Source organism: Megalops cyprinoides, chromosome 11 (assembly GCF_013368585.1).
Source record: "Megalops cyprinoides isolate fMegCyp1 chromosome 11, fMegCyp1.pri, whole genome shotgun sequence".
In the NCBI taxonomy this organism is placed as follows: Eukaryota; Metazoa; Chordata; class Actinopteri; order Elopiformes; family Megalopidae; genus Megalops; species Megalops cyprinoides.
In genome coordinates, this window is record NC_050593.1 from 13804585 (window position 1) to 13822301 (window position 17717).

Here is a 17717-nt window from a genome sequence, read left to right on the forward strand (position 1 = left end):
ATCTTTGTATACAGTCTGCCATGGCAAAGTCATGATCAAACAATGTATTAACTTTCACAGACATGCCAATGATACACAAGAATATATCTCTGAATTACCTGAGAAAACCTGAGTGTTGCCCTTCCTTTACCTTTCAATGCTGACTTGAGATTTCAAGCTAATATTAGAAATGTAACCAAAGTGGCTTTTTATCATCTGAGAAAAACAGCAATTTCTCATACAGGCTGATGCAGATGTGAATTCATGCATTTATAACTAACAGGCCTGACTAATGTAATGTACTCCTTTGTGGTGTTCCAAAGCAAACCACTGAAAGACTGCACCTTGTAGAAAATGTAGTGGCCAGAATACTGAGGAGAGCCATAAAGTGACTCCATGTCACCCATATACTTTTATCTCTGCACTGGATTTCTGTTACCCCTTTTCCACCAAGGCAGTTCGAGGGCCGGTTCAGAGCCGGTGCCTAATCTCAAACCAGTTCTTTTCGTTTTGACAGCGAAAGAACCGGCTCTCGGCCAGGAAAACTGGTTCAGGAGCGGCACTAGCTCCGAACCGGCCCTCGAACTGCCTTGGTGGAAAAGGGGCAGAATTGATTTTAGGGTTCTTCGGTTTTTAAAGCACAGAATAGTTGATAAGTGACTACTAGCCTGAATTCAAGAACATTAGACTGTCCAATGCCAGTTTGCTATATATTCCAAAGGTAAACGGGAAGGGGCTGATTCTGACTCTCAAATTCTGAATTTCTTGATACTTTTTGCATTATTTGCATGTTTCACTTATGCGTTTTTCAGTTTTCTGGATTTGTGTTTTCCAGTTTTCAGGATAGAAACACATATCCCTTAAAATGGGAGGCACAATGTTGCACAAAGTGAATAACTGTAAATTAGCCTGAAAAAATTATCCTGAAAACGAGAGCTCTATGTGAAAATATATCAGCCACCAGACTCCCTTCTGAGAGTATGTTGGCTGACAGATTTTCTCATAGAGTTTCATATCTCATTGAAGATCCAAGCCACAAGACACCAACAGCCTTACTTATTATAGATGAGCAGATATTTCCCAGAAAAGAAAGCAGTTACCGAGATAATCCTTTTCAATATTTTTGAATGATAATGGTATAAGCTAATGGTATAAAAGGTAAAAGTTAAAAATATCAGTATATATTAACAATAAGTAAAAATATCAGTAAATATTTTTTATTTTAAAATGTTAAAACATGACAGTATTAACAGTTTGTTCATGTTAGTTATTGAGTAGATAACTAACACAGCCAAAGAAATACACAACACTGAAATTTGTGTCAGTCATAGGAATGACAATATTTGAGTTGCAATGTTGATTTTTTTTTATAACGCGCAATTCAATGTTGAGTCTGGAAGAATTTCATGAAAGCATCTTTGCGCCGTGCCTCCCAACACAAGAACTTGTTGAAACAACTAGACACTGATTGAGAGGGGTGGTAAAATACTGCAGTCTGTGGCCTAACCTGGTTTGTGGTTCAGAACACTAATTAGGCAGTAAAGCATACTTTCCAACTGTTCTGGGACAACTGTTTCACAGTACTGTGAGCTGTTCAGAAGAGAACTTGCAGTTTGCAGTAGTATTTATGCATTTATTCAATTATCTTCAGTGTGCTTGGCTCTTTAAAAGTATTAAATATAGCCCAGTTAGTTAGCTAACTAACTAGCTACCATTTAAATTATAGCCAATGCTCAATGTTCAAAATTAAAATACAGTACTGCCTCTCATAGTTGCCCCTTGTCAGAAGTTCTGGTATTACGCCTTGGTTACACTTTTCAAATTCTCAGTACCATTCAGTGGTGAGTTTTTAGGGTCATTTAAATGCTACAGTGCTAACTGTTTGTGCAGCAGTCCACACCCCAAAAACAGTAAGTCATATCCCCATCGCACCCGCTCAGTGCAAACATCAAATCTTATACTCGAGATTAGTATTACAGATCATTTATTATCTGATATCCAAGCAAGAGATTGCAGGAAATTGCCTCAAAAACTGTTTAAACCAATAAATGGTCTAACATCTTGAGGGGGGAAATACTCCATTGAATCAACAATATCACTTACTTTGATTTTCTTATTCATACAGCTGGGACAACTGTGGTTGCCACAGTTCAGGAAAGCTTTTTATAATCCTGTTCATGAGTTCTCTGTAGCCCTCCCTTGGGGCTTTTGTCATTTCATTTCTGTAAGCAACAGCAGCGGTATCTCTCCAATCAGGGGCATGACCTGAGTCTTTGTGTGTTTATCTGTCAGGCTATCACTCAAAGGAGAATTATTGCTTCTTCTCTCCTTGGCCCCAGGGATGTTCAACATGTACTGTTGGGTGCTCTATTCCAGATGTGTTTTTTTTTTTTCCAAAACAAATTTATTTAAGAGCACAGATGTATTTTTCCCCATCTACCCTTTAACCTTGTCTGTAGCATGGAAAATCAGAAAAATTGCATACATTTCTTATGATGTATGGCTCAGGATGTCCATGCACCTTGCAGTCAGGTAAATTACTGTCATCTCTTTAATAGTTCTTGATGTTAATCTCATTGCACCAACAGCAAACCGTATGAGTAGAATCTTTGAGTGTTGCTTATGCAGCACAGTGGGTTATTTTAAATCTTATTAAATATTTCAGCCTCTGAACATGTCTCTCATCCTCTGCGGGCCCTTGTTGGATGGCCTTGTTGAGAACATGTTCTGAAATCTATTTGCATGAGTTGCTACGACTAATGGAAGTCCCATATTTATTGCAGAATTTTGCTCAATTAATATTAATGTAGGGTAATGTCAAGTTCAGTTAAACTTTTGTGTAATGATATTCGGCTTATTCCTAGTAGGAAACCAGTCATATTGATCAAATTCAGAAAGGATGCAAGTCTCCAGCAAGGTGTCCCGTATATTAAGCTTCTTTAGAGACTGGCTTAGCAGCTGCAGCTCCAAAAACTCCACTGCGCACATGTCCCTTAGCGTGCTGCAAAGTTTAGATCCTCTGGAAATGTGACTTTGATCCTTTTCAAAAATGACAAAACCTTGACTTGCCCTCACCTTTGCCATACAGTATACCCAGCTCATACCATGTCATGTTTAATTCATGAAAAATATGCAGCAAAACATTAGTAATTTATGCAAAGAAATGCTTCAGGAACATTCAAAAACATCCACTGATGTCTGACTTGAGAAACCAGAGAGGTATTTCGAAGATGAAAAACAAATACAGAAAACCTGGGGCTGAAATGATGTACAGCGCTGCTGCAATCATCCCAGCAAGGCCACACATCAGAACAATAAAGGCTTTTGGGAGGTAATGACACCACTCCAAATCAGACCGCCAAAATCACTGATCATTGTTTTCCGGCATGTGGCAGGCAAAAATAATGCTTAATCTCACCAAGTACATAATACCGCTGATGAAGTCTTAAGGGATTTTTTTTTTTTTTTGGTCGGTGTAAAATCCTGTATATGCAAATTAATTAACATCCAATTATATGTCTCTTTTACATGTTAAAATTACATTGATTGAAAAAAGCAAAACAAACAAACAAAAAAGTAATTTTAAGGGTTTAAGCAACATAGCTTTCGTTCTATGTCACCGGGCTGAAACAGCTTTCCCTCATTTCATATGCTGGATTGTGGTATGACAAATACAGGGACCACTGGTCCCATAGATGTGTTCTTAATAGAGAATAATACATACAGGCTTGTTCTTATTAAAGGCAGACAGTCTCCTCCTGCATTCATTTTCTTGCTAGAGACTAGACATTAAGTGTTGAATGGATACAACATGTCTGTATGGTATTCACTTATGTGTTTCTCTCCAACTACTGTATTTGTACATTTCACATTTTTACATTATCAATGTGCTCTGGCCTAACTGAACAATCTTATTTTATTTATGGAAGCAGTTTTATACTATATTGATTTTTTTCAAGAAAAATATGTTAGATGTGTTTGGCTTTACTGTCTTATAAAAGTCACTATTTCAACATGCTCTGGCATAACTGACAATCTTTTTGTTATGGGAGCAAGTATATATTGAATTTGCTCAGGAACATTATGTTGGACCTCACAGACCAGGGGAAAAAGGATGTCATTATTATTGCAAATTATTGCAAAACTAGCTGCAGCTAAGAGAGACCCAGATTTGTTCAGACTGCTATGGTAACCACTGTGTGTTATGAAAAAAAAATCAGCAAAGGGTTGATTTTAATGTTTACCCCAGATTTGACAAAATACACAGTTTACCATAAAAGGAGAGCCACTGTGTACCTTTACACTCTAAATTTACACTGTGGTAGCATTCTGTGTCACTTTATCGGTTTAAGTGCTGCACCAATGTAGATCCATCATTGCATAAGGTGAAAGCAGGCTTCACCATCATGGCACTCATTTGGTAAAAATATATGACTAATGGCATTATTGGGAAAAGGTACAGATAACTTAGTATAATGATAATCTTACCAAGTTTGACTTTGCAGGACCTTCTGTCAGAGTGCATGATATATCCATCTGTACAGCTGCATCTGTATGACCCGAAGGTGTTCATGCAGGTCTGGCTACATATTCCATACACAGTGCATTCATCATAATCTACAAAGAGAGGGAGAACAATTTGCTGCAAATTAAGTGTATTCAAACGTGACCTAGATACATAAACCTGTATTAATACGGCTCCAAGGTAGATCTTCAATATCAATTTCTAAACAACCACAACATTGAGCAGAAATATGATATATTTTATAAACATTTAAAAGCTTCATCCATACTATATTGGACTAAATTAGCAATGGTCTGGAAACAACAAACACAAATATGTCTCTTGGGACTAAATGAGTAATATTTGATGATGATGATGATGATGATGATGATGATGACGATGATGAAAATGATAGCTATGAGAACAAAAAACAATAAAAACAATAGTACTAGGCTCCCCGTAGTCAGAATGAAAAGATATTGGATGTGGATAGACAGACAGATCCTCACCATTCCCATACCACCTGCAGATCAACATGAAAATGTTGTCAAGAGGGAAGGTCTAAAGGGAAGCCTATAAATATTAATGCAACAACAACAGTCTCTTTCCCTGGAATTCATTCTCATCTCCAGTGGACTGTACCTACCTGTGCAACTCCGTCCGTCTTCCTCAACCTGAAAGCCGTCAGCACAGAAGCAGAAAGTGCCGTTTCTGGTCATGACGCAGCCGTACTGACAACGCAGTTCATGGCATTTGGGCAGGAGTTCTGTAAAGAAAACGGCAAAAGTAAATTCATAGCATTCACTTTTTCCTAAAGTCAGAGTGCAAACTTGGCCACTAGGGCTGACAAGATGTTGTCATCTGTTGTTCTATATATATGTTTTCCCTTTGAGTTGGCACAATTCACCTTGGAGAATGCTGTCACCTTTCTGAAGTATTATTGCAACAATTTCGCAATGTTAACACAGAGCTCATCCGACTGTAACAGTCATGACCTCATAATGGCTATGTCTCTGCCACAGGAGAGGAAGTACACAACATCAGTTTGTACAGCCTGTACCATAACAAACCAAGGTGCATTTGTTTGGGGCCATGCCCATGCTATAAATATGTATGGTTTGTTTAAGTCTGTTCAGAACAGGAAACGCAATGCAAATGTTCTAAGGCAGCACACGCATTGCACAATGGAGAAAATTAGGTTGAGGTTGGCATCATCATTTACTCCACATGAGTTAATGAGTTTATTCTTGTTTTACACAGAGGGTAAAGATGGTGTGACATGATGTAAAACCACTGGAATTAACACAAGACTAGTCTCTCCGTTTCAAATAAGGAAGCATGGCCGTGAAACGCACATAAAAACCAGAGTCTCTTGTGAGCTGGAGGCTAGGGGCTTGAAATTCATTTCCATATAATTCACATTCTGTTTCTCAAAGGTAATTTTGCTCCAGTAGATCACAGCCAAACTTTGTGCTTTCGCCGTCACAGTGATCCAGCACCTGGGTGTGAACCACGGCCTCCCCCTGCAATCACCTGGCGAGCTCCAGCAAAGAGCAGCCCACCCAGCGCAGAGGCCCCCCATCTGGGACACCTCCACAGGGGACGACCCCCAGTGTAACCCACACTATTATTTACAAACCCTGCTGCATTAGCAGCTCCATGGGCTCACCTGCAAAATCCCTCACTGCACCTCCCTGCATCCCCAGAGCCCTTACCACGTTAGTCCTTATTTGAGAAGGATGGCAACCTCTCTCGTGGCATGCTGGGAAATCAGTATGAGCTCAGCACCTTGAAAAACTTTGATGCATAAGCAACTACAAAGGAAACATTTTTTTTCCAAAGAGTCAGCCTGCCTTATGCATGCATGTATGAATTGGCAGGCAGTTGCTCTGAAAGAGGCCTTGATGAATGCACTCTTTATCAGTCAGCACTCATTTGCTCTGAGAGCTGAGCATTTTCTCCAGTACAAATGACTTAGTAATGAAAACAACAAAGACGTAACATTTCATGATGGAAACTACAGAACAAGCCACGCTATTATTTGAGTTTACTTCTGCACAGACGGAAAAATTACTGAGTTGTTTTCAGATATGCCACTGACAAACAGTATCTCAATTCAAATTATGATTTTGAATTCCAAGGCGATTTGTCTTGTGTGTTTATTGAGTGGTTACTCCTATGTATCTGACCATGTGCACTGTAAATTGATGGAATGACTTCAATTTAAAACAGCATTTACTCAACATGTTTTTCATAGCATCTTATATAATTACATACCATTTAACAAACAGCCTAAATACTGGAACAAAACAATAACAATATTTTTTTTTCTAAAGAATATTTTTTTTTTCTCCCTGAAGTACACTATATATTGTTTCATATCACCTTATAAATTGTTTACTTTCCAGCTGACTCTCTTCTCATAAAAACTACATTAAAAATTGTATTGATACAGTTGGATATATTAGTAAAGCAATTTAGGTTATGTGCTTCTCTAGGAGAACAGAGTACAACAGTAGAATTAGAATTAGAATTCACCCTTTACCCAGTACCCTACTCCACTACCCCAAACCATCACCTATTCATATCAGTGTTTAGCCAGAGATGACTCCTACAGTTAATTTCAACACACTGTTACATTCATTTGGCATGACACTGACTGTCTCTGAGGCTAAAGAGAAATGCAACAGAGACCAAATGATATAATGCTGAACAGAGGCCAGTGGTGGAGAGCTCGGATCCCTTTATGAACCTACAATCATGTGGGGAAACATTAACCAAACCTTGTGATTAAACCTGAGAAGTATGACCAAACAGTGTGTAAAAAAACCCAGAGCAATAGGTCAGTACTGCAAACGTGCTCACACAATGACTGTGATCAGTGTAACGGTTTGATTACAAGAGAGAAATTGGGAAAAATATCCTGTAAATTTTAATTTTATTTGAAAATAGAACATTTTCTTGCAGTTCCTTCAGTGTAACAGGATTTCAAAGGAGTGAAACTATGAACTTTTCACATTTCAGATCGGTACACAGAAGATTCATCAATTCAGCTGAATTTACTTTAAGTAATGCTTAATCTGTTCACTTGAAAGATGGTAGAAAAAGCAAAAAATCTGTTTAGATGGTAGTGAAACCCAGTGCAGCACATTCTCATGTTTAATTCTCAAATTTATCTCGATGTATACAATTTGCTAAGTATACATAAAAAACATGTACAGGTTCGCTGTCTGAAGGTTTTAACTGGCAGTACTTTCATTTCTTAAGACCTTCCGAATCACTGCTGCCATGCACGTCCTGATTAGATGCACCACAGAGAAGGTGTAAATTAACAACTGGGAAAGTCATTTGTTAAACATGTTACCTATGGTGCATGCACTATTGCACCTGTGTCAGCCTCTCAAACACTGAGCCAGTGCAACTGGCAGTGTGTTCTGGGTGTTCTTTTGGACAAAACATGCCGCTTGTTACATGTTTATATAGCACGGTATGAAAGAAACTGCACAGTGCTGAAGTCCTTTATATGCTCATGGACAACCTATAGTGGAGTAATATAGTTTTTATTTAGTTTTTTTTTAAATTTAGTTTTTATTTAAGTTTCCAATGGCTATGGGAGCCTACTAAGCATCATCTTCACATGTGTATAGTTTTTGTCAGTTCAACACCCATGACGTTATATAACCTATATAACCTAAAAATATAGGCTCCAAAATTCACTGAATAGTATATTCAATTAGTGAAGAAGGAAAATCATATACTTCTCAACATTTTGGTGTATTGTTTCATGAAAGCATTGAAAGATCAACATTGTTTATTTACAATGATATATTACAATACAAAAAAGAGAGAAATGTGGCTAGACTTACTCACAGAAGGGTTAACTGCTTACCAGGTGTGTATCATATACATTATGTTACAGCAGAAAAATGACCTAAAAGTGGCATGAGGGAGACGGAAACAGCACTGTGGTAGAGCTGACACAGAGGACCAAGTGTGGCAGGCCATATTTTTTGACTAGGGCTCCTCATTGCTTCACATTTTGGGCCTTTGTGTAATTACGCTTGGTCACTTGTAACAATATTTTTACAAAATGTGTCTATTAAGCGAAAGGGAGCTAACTGTGTTCTGCACTATATGTAGAAGCATTTCATGATGACATGTTTACCAACTTAACATATTATAATATATTTTTTTCCACAAAGAACCCCTACAGTTCCTCGACGCTGAAACATCCTGTTCATTTTGTTGTGCACAGGAAGCTTGTTGCTCTTGATGTTTGGAATATATCATCAGGAAACATACAATTCTACAACAGCGTGCATATGTTTTTATTACCAGATGTTCTCTTGTTTACTTCAAAAAGAGCTCCATTTCATTTCCATTTAATATCATTGTCATTTCAGGACATAGAAGCAATGAATTTTTTTGTCATGTACCAGAAATGTGGTTTTCAGATATTAGTACACAAAACTGTAAACAATGATGCATGATGCAAATACAATGATGCAATCCCCGACTACTGTCTCCCAGGTCAGCTGACCACACAGACAAGTGCAAATTTGATCATTATTGATAGAATTTCTGTCTTTTTATCAGTGGTAAAACTGAACCATTGACTGATTTATTATCTATATGATTGCAATCGCTTCAAATGTATAGAGATGCTTATTGTTTTTTGCATATATGTTACAACAGTATTTATGTAAATATTTATTGTTTGCAAAATAAAAAAAAAACTTTAAAATTTCTCAGCATACTTTTGATTGGCACTTTTTCACATTATTAATAACTGGAATGTCCCTCTCACATGGTTTTTATATGTATACAATCCAGACAATCTATTCTGTCATTCCCTGTAAAGATACTTGAACAGACACATTTGGTATTAGACGGGCATTCTAGTGAACACATTTCTTTAACAAGTAAAAATTATTTTACCTCATATAAACAGGCATATCAGATTCCTCATGTCATGGTCAAGACCACTAATGGCATTTTCCACTAGACAAATCAGTCCTGAACAAAAATTACGTATAGCATATGTGGATAGCAATTACAGCATAATCTACTTAAAGCTGAAGGGAGCTGAAAACATCCACAAAGGGGCAAGATGCATATGGTAATAAAAAACAAATATTTAACTCATTCAGGCTATGATACACATAAAGAGGATATCCCTGTAGTTCTGCACTTCCTCCTACAGTGAATGTAGATAATGATGAGCTCAATTGCTCAATTAAAAGTAATACGGCAGGTATGCTGATTGGCCTTTTTCTGTGAAACCTTCAGTTCATTAAAACCTTATTATCAGCCTACTGGCAACTTGCTGTTTGTGTAATATTGCCATTAATTACTAAAATTGATTTGGACACACCTCCTTAACAACCACACTAGCACACACACCTGCCCAGTTAGTGTTTATTGATAGTTCATTGACTGTGTTTTATGCTCACCCCACAAACTGCAGCTTTGTATGCATATATTTAACAGAACGGCCAACCTGTTCACCCAACATGAGCCCAACAGAGTGCATCTGCAGGAAACGGCAAATTTTGAGGTAAATCAAAATCACGAGCTGTTGTAAAAACGTGAAATGGACCAATATACAGTTATACAACTAAGAAGAGGGAAATTATGTATTAAGAGCCAATTACAAGATGGATTTTCAGGAGGTTTCTAGAACTGGCTACAGTTTCATATCTCTTATGTCTTGAAAGGGGGTTTATCCAAAAAAAAAAAAAAAAAAAACCATGTCTCCCCAGGAGCAAAAAGCAGACTTTTTGATGGCTAGTATCATTTGGCTGGAATCGTGGAAAGGAGTATGTTCCTGAACATATTCTGACAGATACAATTGGGCCAGACCATTCGAAGCCTTGAAAGGCAGGGGCAGAACCTTGTAATCAATCCTAACCTTGACAAGAAGCCAGCACAGTTTAAACATTACAGGGGTGACGTGTCTCCAGGATGAGGTAAGGGGAAAAAAATCCAGGCTGTTGAGTTTTGGATGTAGGGTAACCTATTTAAAACCTTTCCAGTTACTATTACAATAATCAAATGCTGAGGTAATAAAAGCATAGATCAGGGTTTCTGTTTCAGTAAAAGACAGAGAAAGCCTCAAGAGAACATAGATGGGAAGGTGGTAGAATGAAATTCTTCACATGGACATCAAAGGCTGGACAGAGTCAAAAGTCATAAAAAGTCACATAGTTCCACACATGGGTGAATTCACAGGCTTACAGTGTTCCCAAATCCTTTATCAGGTTATGCAGAGATAATACTTTCACTAATACTACAGATAATCAATATAAAAAATAAGATTTATAATTAATGTTTACAGAACACAAAAAGAAATAGTAATACATGTGGTGTTTTCAGTCAGTATTAAGCATGTGGGTGGAAAATCTATGCAAGAAAAGGTACAAATTATACAAATTATAACCTTTGTACATTTAAATTTATTAATTTGAAAGACATTCTTATCCAGAGTGACTTAGCATCCAAACTGGCCCAAGAACGAACCCCTGGAGAACACCTTAGGTAACTGGAGTTGACATAAAACTGTTGAGGGACTCAGACTGGTAGATAACATCAATAGGGTAATACCAGCTGCTCTTAGGCTATTTTCCATTTGATCAAGAATAATGTTATCATTTAGTGTCAAAGGCAGCACGTACTTTTGGGAGGGCCAGGACAACTGTGCACAGGAGGTAATTTGTGACTAACAAGGGCCATTTCGGAACTTTGCTGGACCCAGAAAATACCTTTAAATTGTTTGCAGAGGTTACTGGAATCTAGATAACTCTTAAATGGGGAGTAAAGAACAGATAGGGTCTAAATCCAGTTGACTGGGACATATTGATTACTTTAATAATGAGAGTATGTGAGAAAGAAGGCAAACTTTAACAAAGGCAGAGAGGATTGCATCAATACCTCAGCTGGATGGCCTTATGCTAGAAATCAAATCTGAAATATTGGAGGTTTCGACCACAGAGAATCAAGAAAAACTCAGCTCAAGCACAATAACAGCAAACACAGGTTCACCCCCAGCTTTAACCGGAAAGGATTACAGCTAGCAGTTAATGTCATTATTTTGTTTTGTTTCGAAACATTAAGAACAGTAGGTTTTCCATAGTGTAAGATAATAGTATTAGCTGCTGGCTGAAAGACTTTTCTTAGGGAGGTAATAATGCCACAGTAATTTAGGTGATGTGTAGTGGAGAGAGCACCTTTATAAGACCACAGGTTAAACTTCTGCACCTCTGCATCAATAGCAAGTTCAACATTTTAAAAGATCTCCAGAGGCCTACAGAGTCCATAGCTTGCAACTCAGAGGTGTAGCAAAGGGAAAAATTTAAGAATGAAACTGAGCTTGTTTACGTAATGCGATCCAGTTTCAAAATGAAACTGATCAATTTGAAGTGTCTCATAGCAAATTCCAATTAGTTCACCTAGTGAAGATGAGTCATTATGACAAAATCAAAATTTAAGACGAAGAAAGTCATTTTAGGTTTTTTGCTGTAAAGAAGGTAGAGTGTATTCACACCCATCAAAAAAAAAATACACAATTGAACACTTGGCCACATGTGGTCTTTCCTTAGCAGGTGGAGAGTGAGAAACAACTACAGAATGTGTTGCTCAGATGTCAATTTAGAAGTCAAAAGTCAGCTCCAGGTTTCCAGCTGCTCACAAACCTGCTTTAATATTGTGTAACCCTGGTGAGAGTGAATCAGATTCTGATAAAAAAAAAGCTCATTTGAAATGAATGACACTACTTTCGAGTATCATCTAAGATTGATTCCATTAGTATCTCACGCTGATTGATATCACACTTACTTTCATGAACTGCAGGCAAGTTTGTCCTTCGTATGAGTCACTGGATTACGGGTTATGGGGAAGCAGAGACAAAACTTCTATGCAGACAGAAAATAAAAATAAAAATAAAAATAAAAATAAAAATAAAAATAAAAATAAAAATAAAAATAAAAATAAAAATCTTTACAGTTGACTGTAAGTTCTGCCCCTCTTAAGATGTTACCAGAGATATAGAGGGCAGTAATGCACTCTGAAAGCGATTGTTGACAGAGCTGCATAAATCTACTAAGCCATTCTTATCTAACCTTAATAAATTCAAAAATATTCTGTTATAATAACAAGAACAACCACGGCATCATAAACGAGCCACGCTCCTTGCATTTCCTGATCAAAGTGAAAGTCACAGTAGGGGGTCAGAGGGAGGTTTACACTATGAGGTTACACAGAGGTATATCTTAAAAGTAGGAAAAACATCTTTGAATGTTTAAAAAAAAACAGTATAGGGAAAAAGAAAATAAATAAACATCCAAACTGTAACCACGAAAAGCTTTCATGCGTGCCATAATAGACGTTATACAAGAGAAAATGCAATAACATTTACAGATTGCTATTCAGAAGGACAGTTGCCTTTACTTGTTGAAATCCCAGCTTGGACAGTAACTACTAGCAAATAGACCTCTTATGAGTAGGTAGACTGTGGCAATAAGATTACTCGATACATTTATGTAAGCAATTCAACATTTGGGGCCAGTCCCCACACTTTACTAACTACTAACAACACTAAACCTAACCCTAAGTGGAAGACATGAATTCATGAAGCATTCATGAAAAGATTCAACTAGTAATAAAGCACATGTACTTTTCACATGCACTTATGCACTTATCACAGTCCTCACACTTTTACAGCAGGTACTCTTTTGCAAATAGGTAATATTATATGGGGCATTTAAGTTAATTTACATTCAAAGGTTCAGCTTTTTAAACATTTAATGTAGCATCTAATGTAGCAAAACTACATTTAAGAAAATAATAATAGCCATCGCATAACTGCAAATGCATGACTAACTACAGTTAAAACAGCACTTGTTTCCTGCTTGGTGGGGCCACTGGATTATTTTATTATAAGCTAATCACTTTAAAAATAGCATCTCACTTGATGACACGTGTTCTGCACAGCATAGAGGATATTGAGTGGGTTATAATAATTATGTCATCATAATCAATAATTTGAAACATGACACGTCAAAAAAATGTCTACGGTATACGCACATGCAACACAAGTTGTATAAGTTCAACTAAGCACTTCAGAGCATTTAGCACCATGTTCCCCACATTCCTCTTCTTTTTTATATACCTCCTTCATTCCATCTGTATGCCATTCCATGTACACGTCCTGCACTACTCTTGTTGTGTGTTGTACCAGTACTGTTGGATGGTATTGTTGTCACCTTGAAAATCATTGTATGAGCGCACTGTGAGAGACATTGGAAACGGAGTCAGATTCCTTGTATGTGTAAAAGCATACTTGACCAATAAAATCTGATTCTGATTCTTTATACTGCAAACACAGCTACAATCGCATAGAATCCCAGCATAACAGGGGAGATGCACTGTAGATGGTACAGATATAGCCAGGATTATAACATTGTTCTGATAGTGCCAAATTGTAGCCTTTCCATGCCGCTAAATATGGCTTTCCACCTGAGGCTTCTTATTACTGGCACACCTGGACAGGACTGGGTTTTTACCCAGCTTTATAATCTTAACCAGTGTTGAATTAAAATGATATTTTGACTGGTAGAGTGATATTCTGTGTTGGAAATTCTGTAGTAAAGTACAAAAAAAGAAGCGACTTGCAGCTTGAATATGTTTATGGGTTTATTTACATGGCCTATGCTTATTGTGACTATTTTGATTGTTAGTATGTCTATTATGGTGACTGAAACAATGACAATGATGAAGATCATGATGATGACGATGTGGATGATAACATGTAACAATTATCTGTATATAAGTGCAATGCGAGCATTTTGTTCACTGTTAAAACTTGTATGCAAGTGCAATATGCTTCCTTAGTCTACACAAATTGTTGTTTTATGTTATTTTTTTCAAATATTTACTGTGTTTCTTTTTAAAAAAAATATGTTGGAAATAATTGGTGAACATACTTAGATTCATGCATGCTATTCTCTCCTTATCTCTCCCAATAATGTAATGTAATGTAATGTAATGTAATTTATGTGTGCAACTGTATTACAGCATATACAGAACTTCTGTAAAAGAGATAAGGGCCAAAAAGGAAACCTTGGTTTTTATGTCAACTTGCAAGACACAAGCTAAGATAGCAATGGATAACCAAGATAACATGATTCTGTCACTGACAAATGCATCCCTAGTGACAAAACATCTGGATAGTCTATGGTATCTGCTGAGATCACAGTTTGGACATTTGTAATGCAGTTTCTTTAACAACAGTGAAGACTGGGACATTGTGGAGCTCTTCTCTTTGTAACAGATTAAATGGAAACTTTGGAGAAGGGTAATAGTTTCACTGACATTGCCAACATCTCCATTGTCTTTTCAAAGCCATTCTTAAAAAAAGAGAACAAAAAAATCCTTGTCTCTATCTCTACCTCTCTTCTCTTGATTATGTTCTACCATCTATCAGTCAATATATCACTGGACCTCAAAACAACACATGACAGGGACAATCTCAACGAGGCCAACAGTGATGGAGTGGAGCAGCTGACAATATGAGGTCAGATAAAACAGCCAGAGAAGTGACTACAATAGAGGGGTAGGGAAAGAGCTTCTGACCTGATTCAACCCTAAAGTGATCCATGCCCTTCATTATCAAGGGTGATTAAGGTCATGGCTTTGAATAGCTCTGTATAAAAGTGTCCCATTCATGCGACAGTAGTTTGCTTTCACTGTCAGCGAACGTTTCATCCCGTCAGTGCCTTTCTTTCAAATAGTACATAGTTTGCAGTACATGCACAGACCTGCAGAAGTCTTCAAATGACTGAGGCAGGCTTTTGTGCGGAGAAAAAGGGATTACTTTTCAATTGCGCTCATTCCAAAGGGGCAAAGAGGTCGGCGGCCTTTGACACCCTCAATTTTTGCAATGTCAGGTCAACTAGATTGTGTCTTAAAAAGATGGTGTTTGGGCCATCCCGCTCATATTGCAGCCTTCAGACATATATGTATCTACTTATTTGGCTGTTGGTCATCCATCTTCAGTCTTGCTTCTATTTTAAGTTTGACTTTTCATGTTGAAATCTGAAAAAAAAACCCTCCTTGTGTTTGTACACTAGTAAAAGGCACTGCCTGTGCCTCCCGGCCATGTTAACAAGGGTGTGGTGTACCTATGTATATCAAATTGCATTTTGTGCAACATATTGTATTTTCAACAACCACATTATCCTTTAGAGGGCTGTGCTGAGTCTTAGCCAAACTGGGCATGCAAAAGGCAAAATGTGCACATTGTCTAAATGTGCATCTGGAGAATATATTGGCACAAAGCTGGATGTTGGGACTATTTAAGACTTTCTTATGTGTCCTTTTGACAATATCAAAAGCTTCCAGTGAAGTTGTAGTATTCATTTTGACCCAAAATGTCAGTTATGCCCTGCTGGTTCTAAACCCTTGGATGCCACACCATTGGAATAGTGTACATAATATTCTAATTAGAAGAAAAACAAATCTATTTAGGAGAAAAAAACAAAAAAAAAACAAATTATTCTTTATCATGAACATTCTGTGAAGCAAGGAAAAGGGAAACAGTCATACAGTATTAGTAATCTAACCACAGTGAACAAATTATGAACATCTCGGACAGTTCATTTATGGAAGCCAAACAGAAACTGACATCTCTCTCACGCTGCTAATGAGTAAAAATATTTGTTTTATCTGATGGATATCATTTTGGATATGATACTGGTGTTCTGAATCAGGAAAAAGTGGATTTTCCTAGTTAAGACAAAGGTCTGAGGAAGATTTTCCATGAATCATTCACCTTGTGATTACAGGATTTGATCTAGCTGTACTGATTTATGAAATTGCACAACACACAAATTCCAAGGCCTACCTGCGCAAATGCGTGAATGTAACGCAAGTAAGGTCAATGTCAGTAATGACTCAGAAAGTCAGATACCACGTAGGCCCAAATATCCTGTTTTTTGTTTGTCTGTTTGTTTTGTTTTTATACATTTTAAAAGTTAAAAAGGCAAATTGCCCTATATTTGCAGATATAATAAAAATGCTGCTGCAGAGAGGTGGAAGGTGACACTATTGGCCAAAGCAATGCTCATCACTATCAAAGCAACCTTCACTATAGCATGTGTCAGCATGTGTTTCTAATCTATAAGCAATGTTTGGAATCAAAGATGCCTAAAAAAAGCTATTTATATGTTTTGCAAAAACTGAATTTTGTTACAATTGTAAAAGTAAGTGCTGAAATGTTTTGCACTACCATCATGTCTTCATCAGTGTGCATATTTTTTTTATACTGTAATCAATTACTGATGCTGCAAATCCTCCAATCAACGGTTTGCTATAGTCTGACACTTCTGCACTGATATGTAATACCTTTTCAATGTTCCAATCATGATTCTAAGATGGAGCCCAGATTAATACACAGGTGCAGTATACAGATGAAAAGTTCACACCATAGCAACTTGGTTTTTAGCCAGCTGGGTAATAGATTTATTTGTTATAGCATTGCCAATGATCTTTACTTTCCCATGTATATTTTCATTTCTTTAAAGAAAGGATGAAAAACATAGTCTCATTTTTTACTATCATTTGTTTTTTTAGAATATCTTGAAGTGAGGCTTTGACAAATAATATTAATTTGACTATTTAGCCAACACAGGAAAGCTTAATGTGACCTTGTACTGAACTGAACAATTTTAATGAATATTTAGTTTCACTTGTCATATACAGAAAGAAACTACAGTGCACCTATCGATCATTTGATATTACAGGAGCACGGTGTTTGAAATCATGCATATTGTTTTAAATCACACAGCAGGGCCAGATGGCATACAAGGAGAAGCAAATATGGGCATTACAAAGGCCTCCACAACCATACTTCATGATCTGTTCAGAGAAAAAATGGCAAGAAGGAATTCCTGCTGCCTAGAAAAGGTGTAAAATACTTCAGCATTACCCCACAGAAAGTGCGAGAAGACACAGAGACACAATAGTGCTCTTTGGAACAGGGACAACCTGATGAACATCAGATAACAATAATCTGGTTTCCAAAAACAGAATTCACATACTGACCAAAGTGTTAACTTCCAAATTGTTTAAGCATAAAACTGAATGCATCACCATTTGTGAACTATAAGAGGGCCACTGACAGTATGGCAGTATGATACTCCGGCACTACAGAATTTCTTACAGTGTGACTTACATAGTC

General features: G+C 37.1%; 1 protein-coding gene across 1 annotated transcript in view; it reads right to left on the reverse strand.

Moving 5' to 3' along the window:
• LOC118785532 (low-density lipoprotein receptor-related protein 1B-like) overlaps positions 1-17717 on the reverse strand; it is a 306119-nt gene that overhangs the window by 184753 nt on the left and 103649 nt on the right. Inside the window, exons 3-4 of the mRNA XM_036540253.1 lie at positions 5130-5249; positions 4468-4596 (exon numbers count right to left, since the gene is read on the reverse strand). Of these exons, the coding sequence (XP_036396146.1) occupies positions 4468-4596; positions 5130-5249 (249 nt within the window). The remainder of the gene's footprint in view (positions 1-4467; positions 4597-5129; positions 5250-17717) is intronic.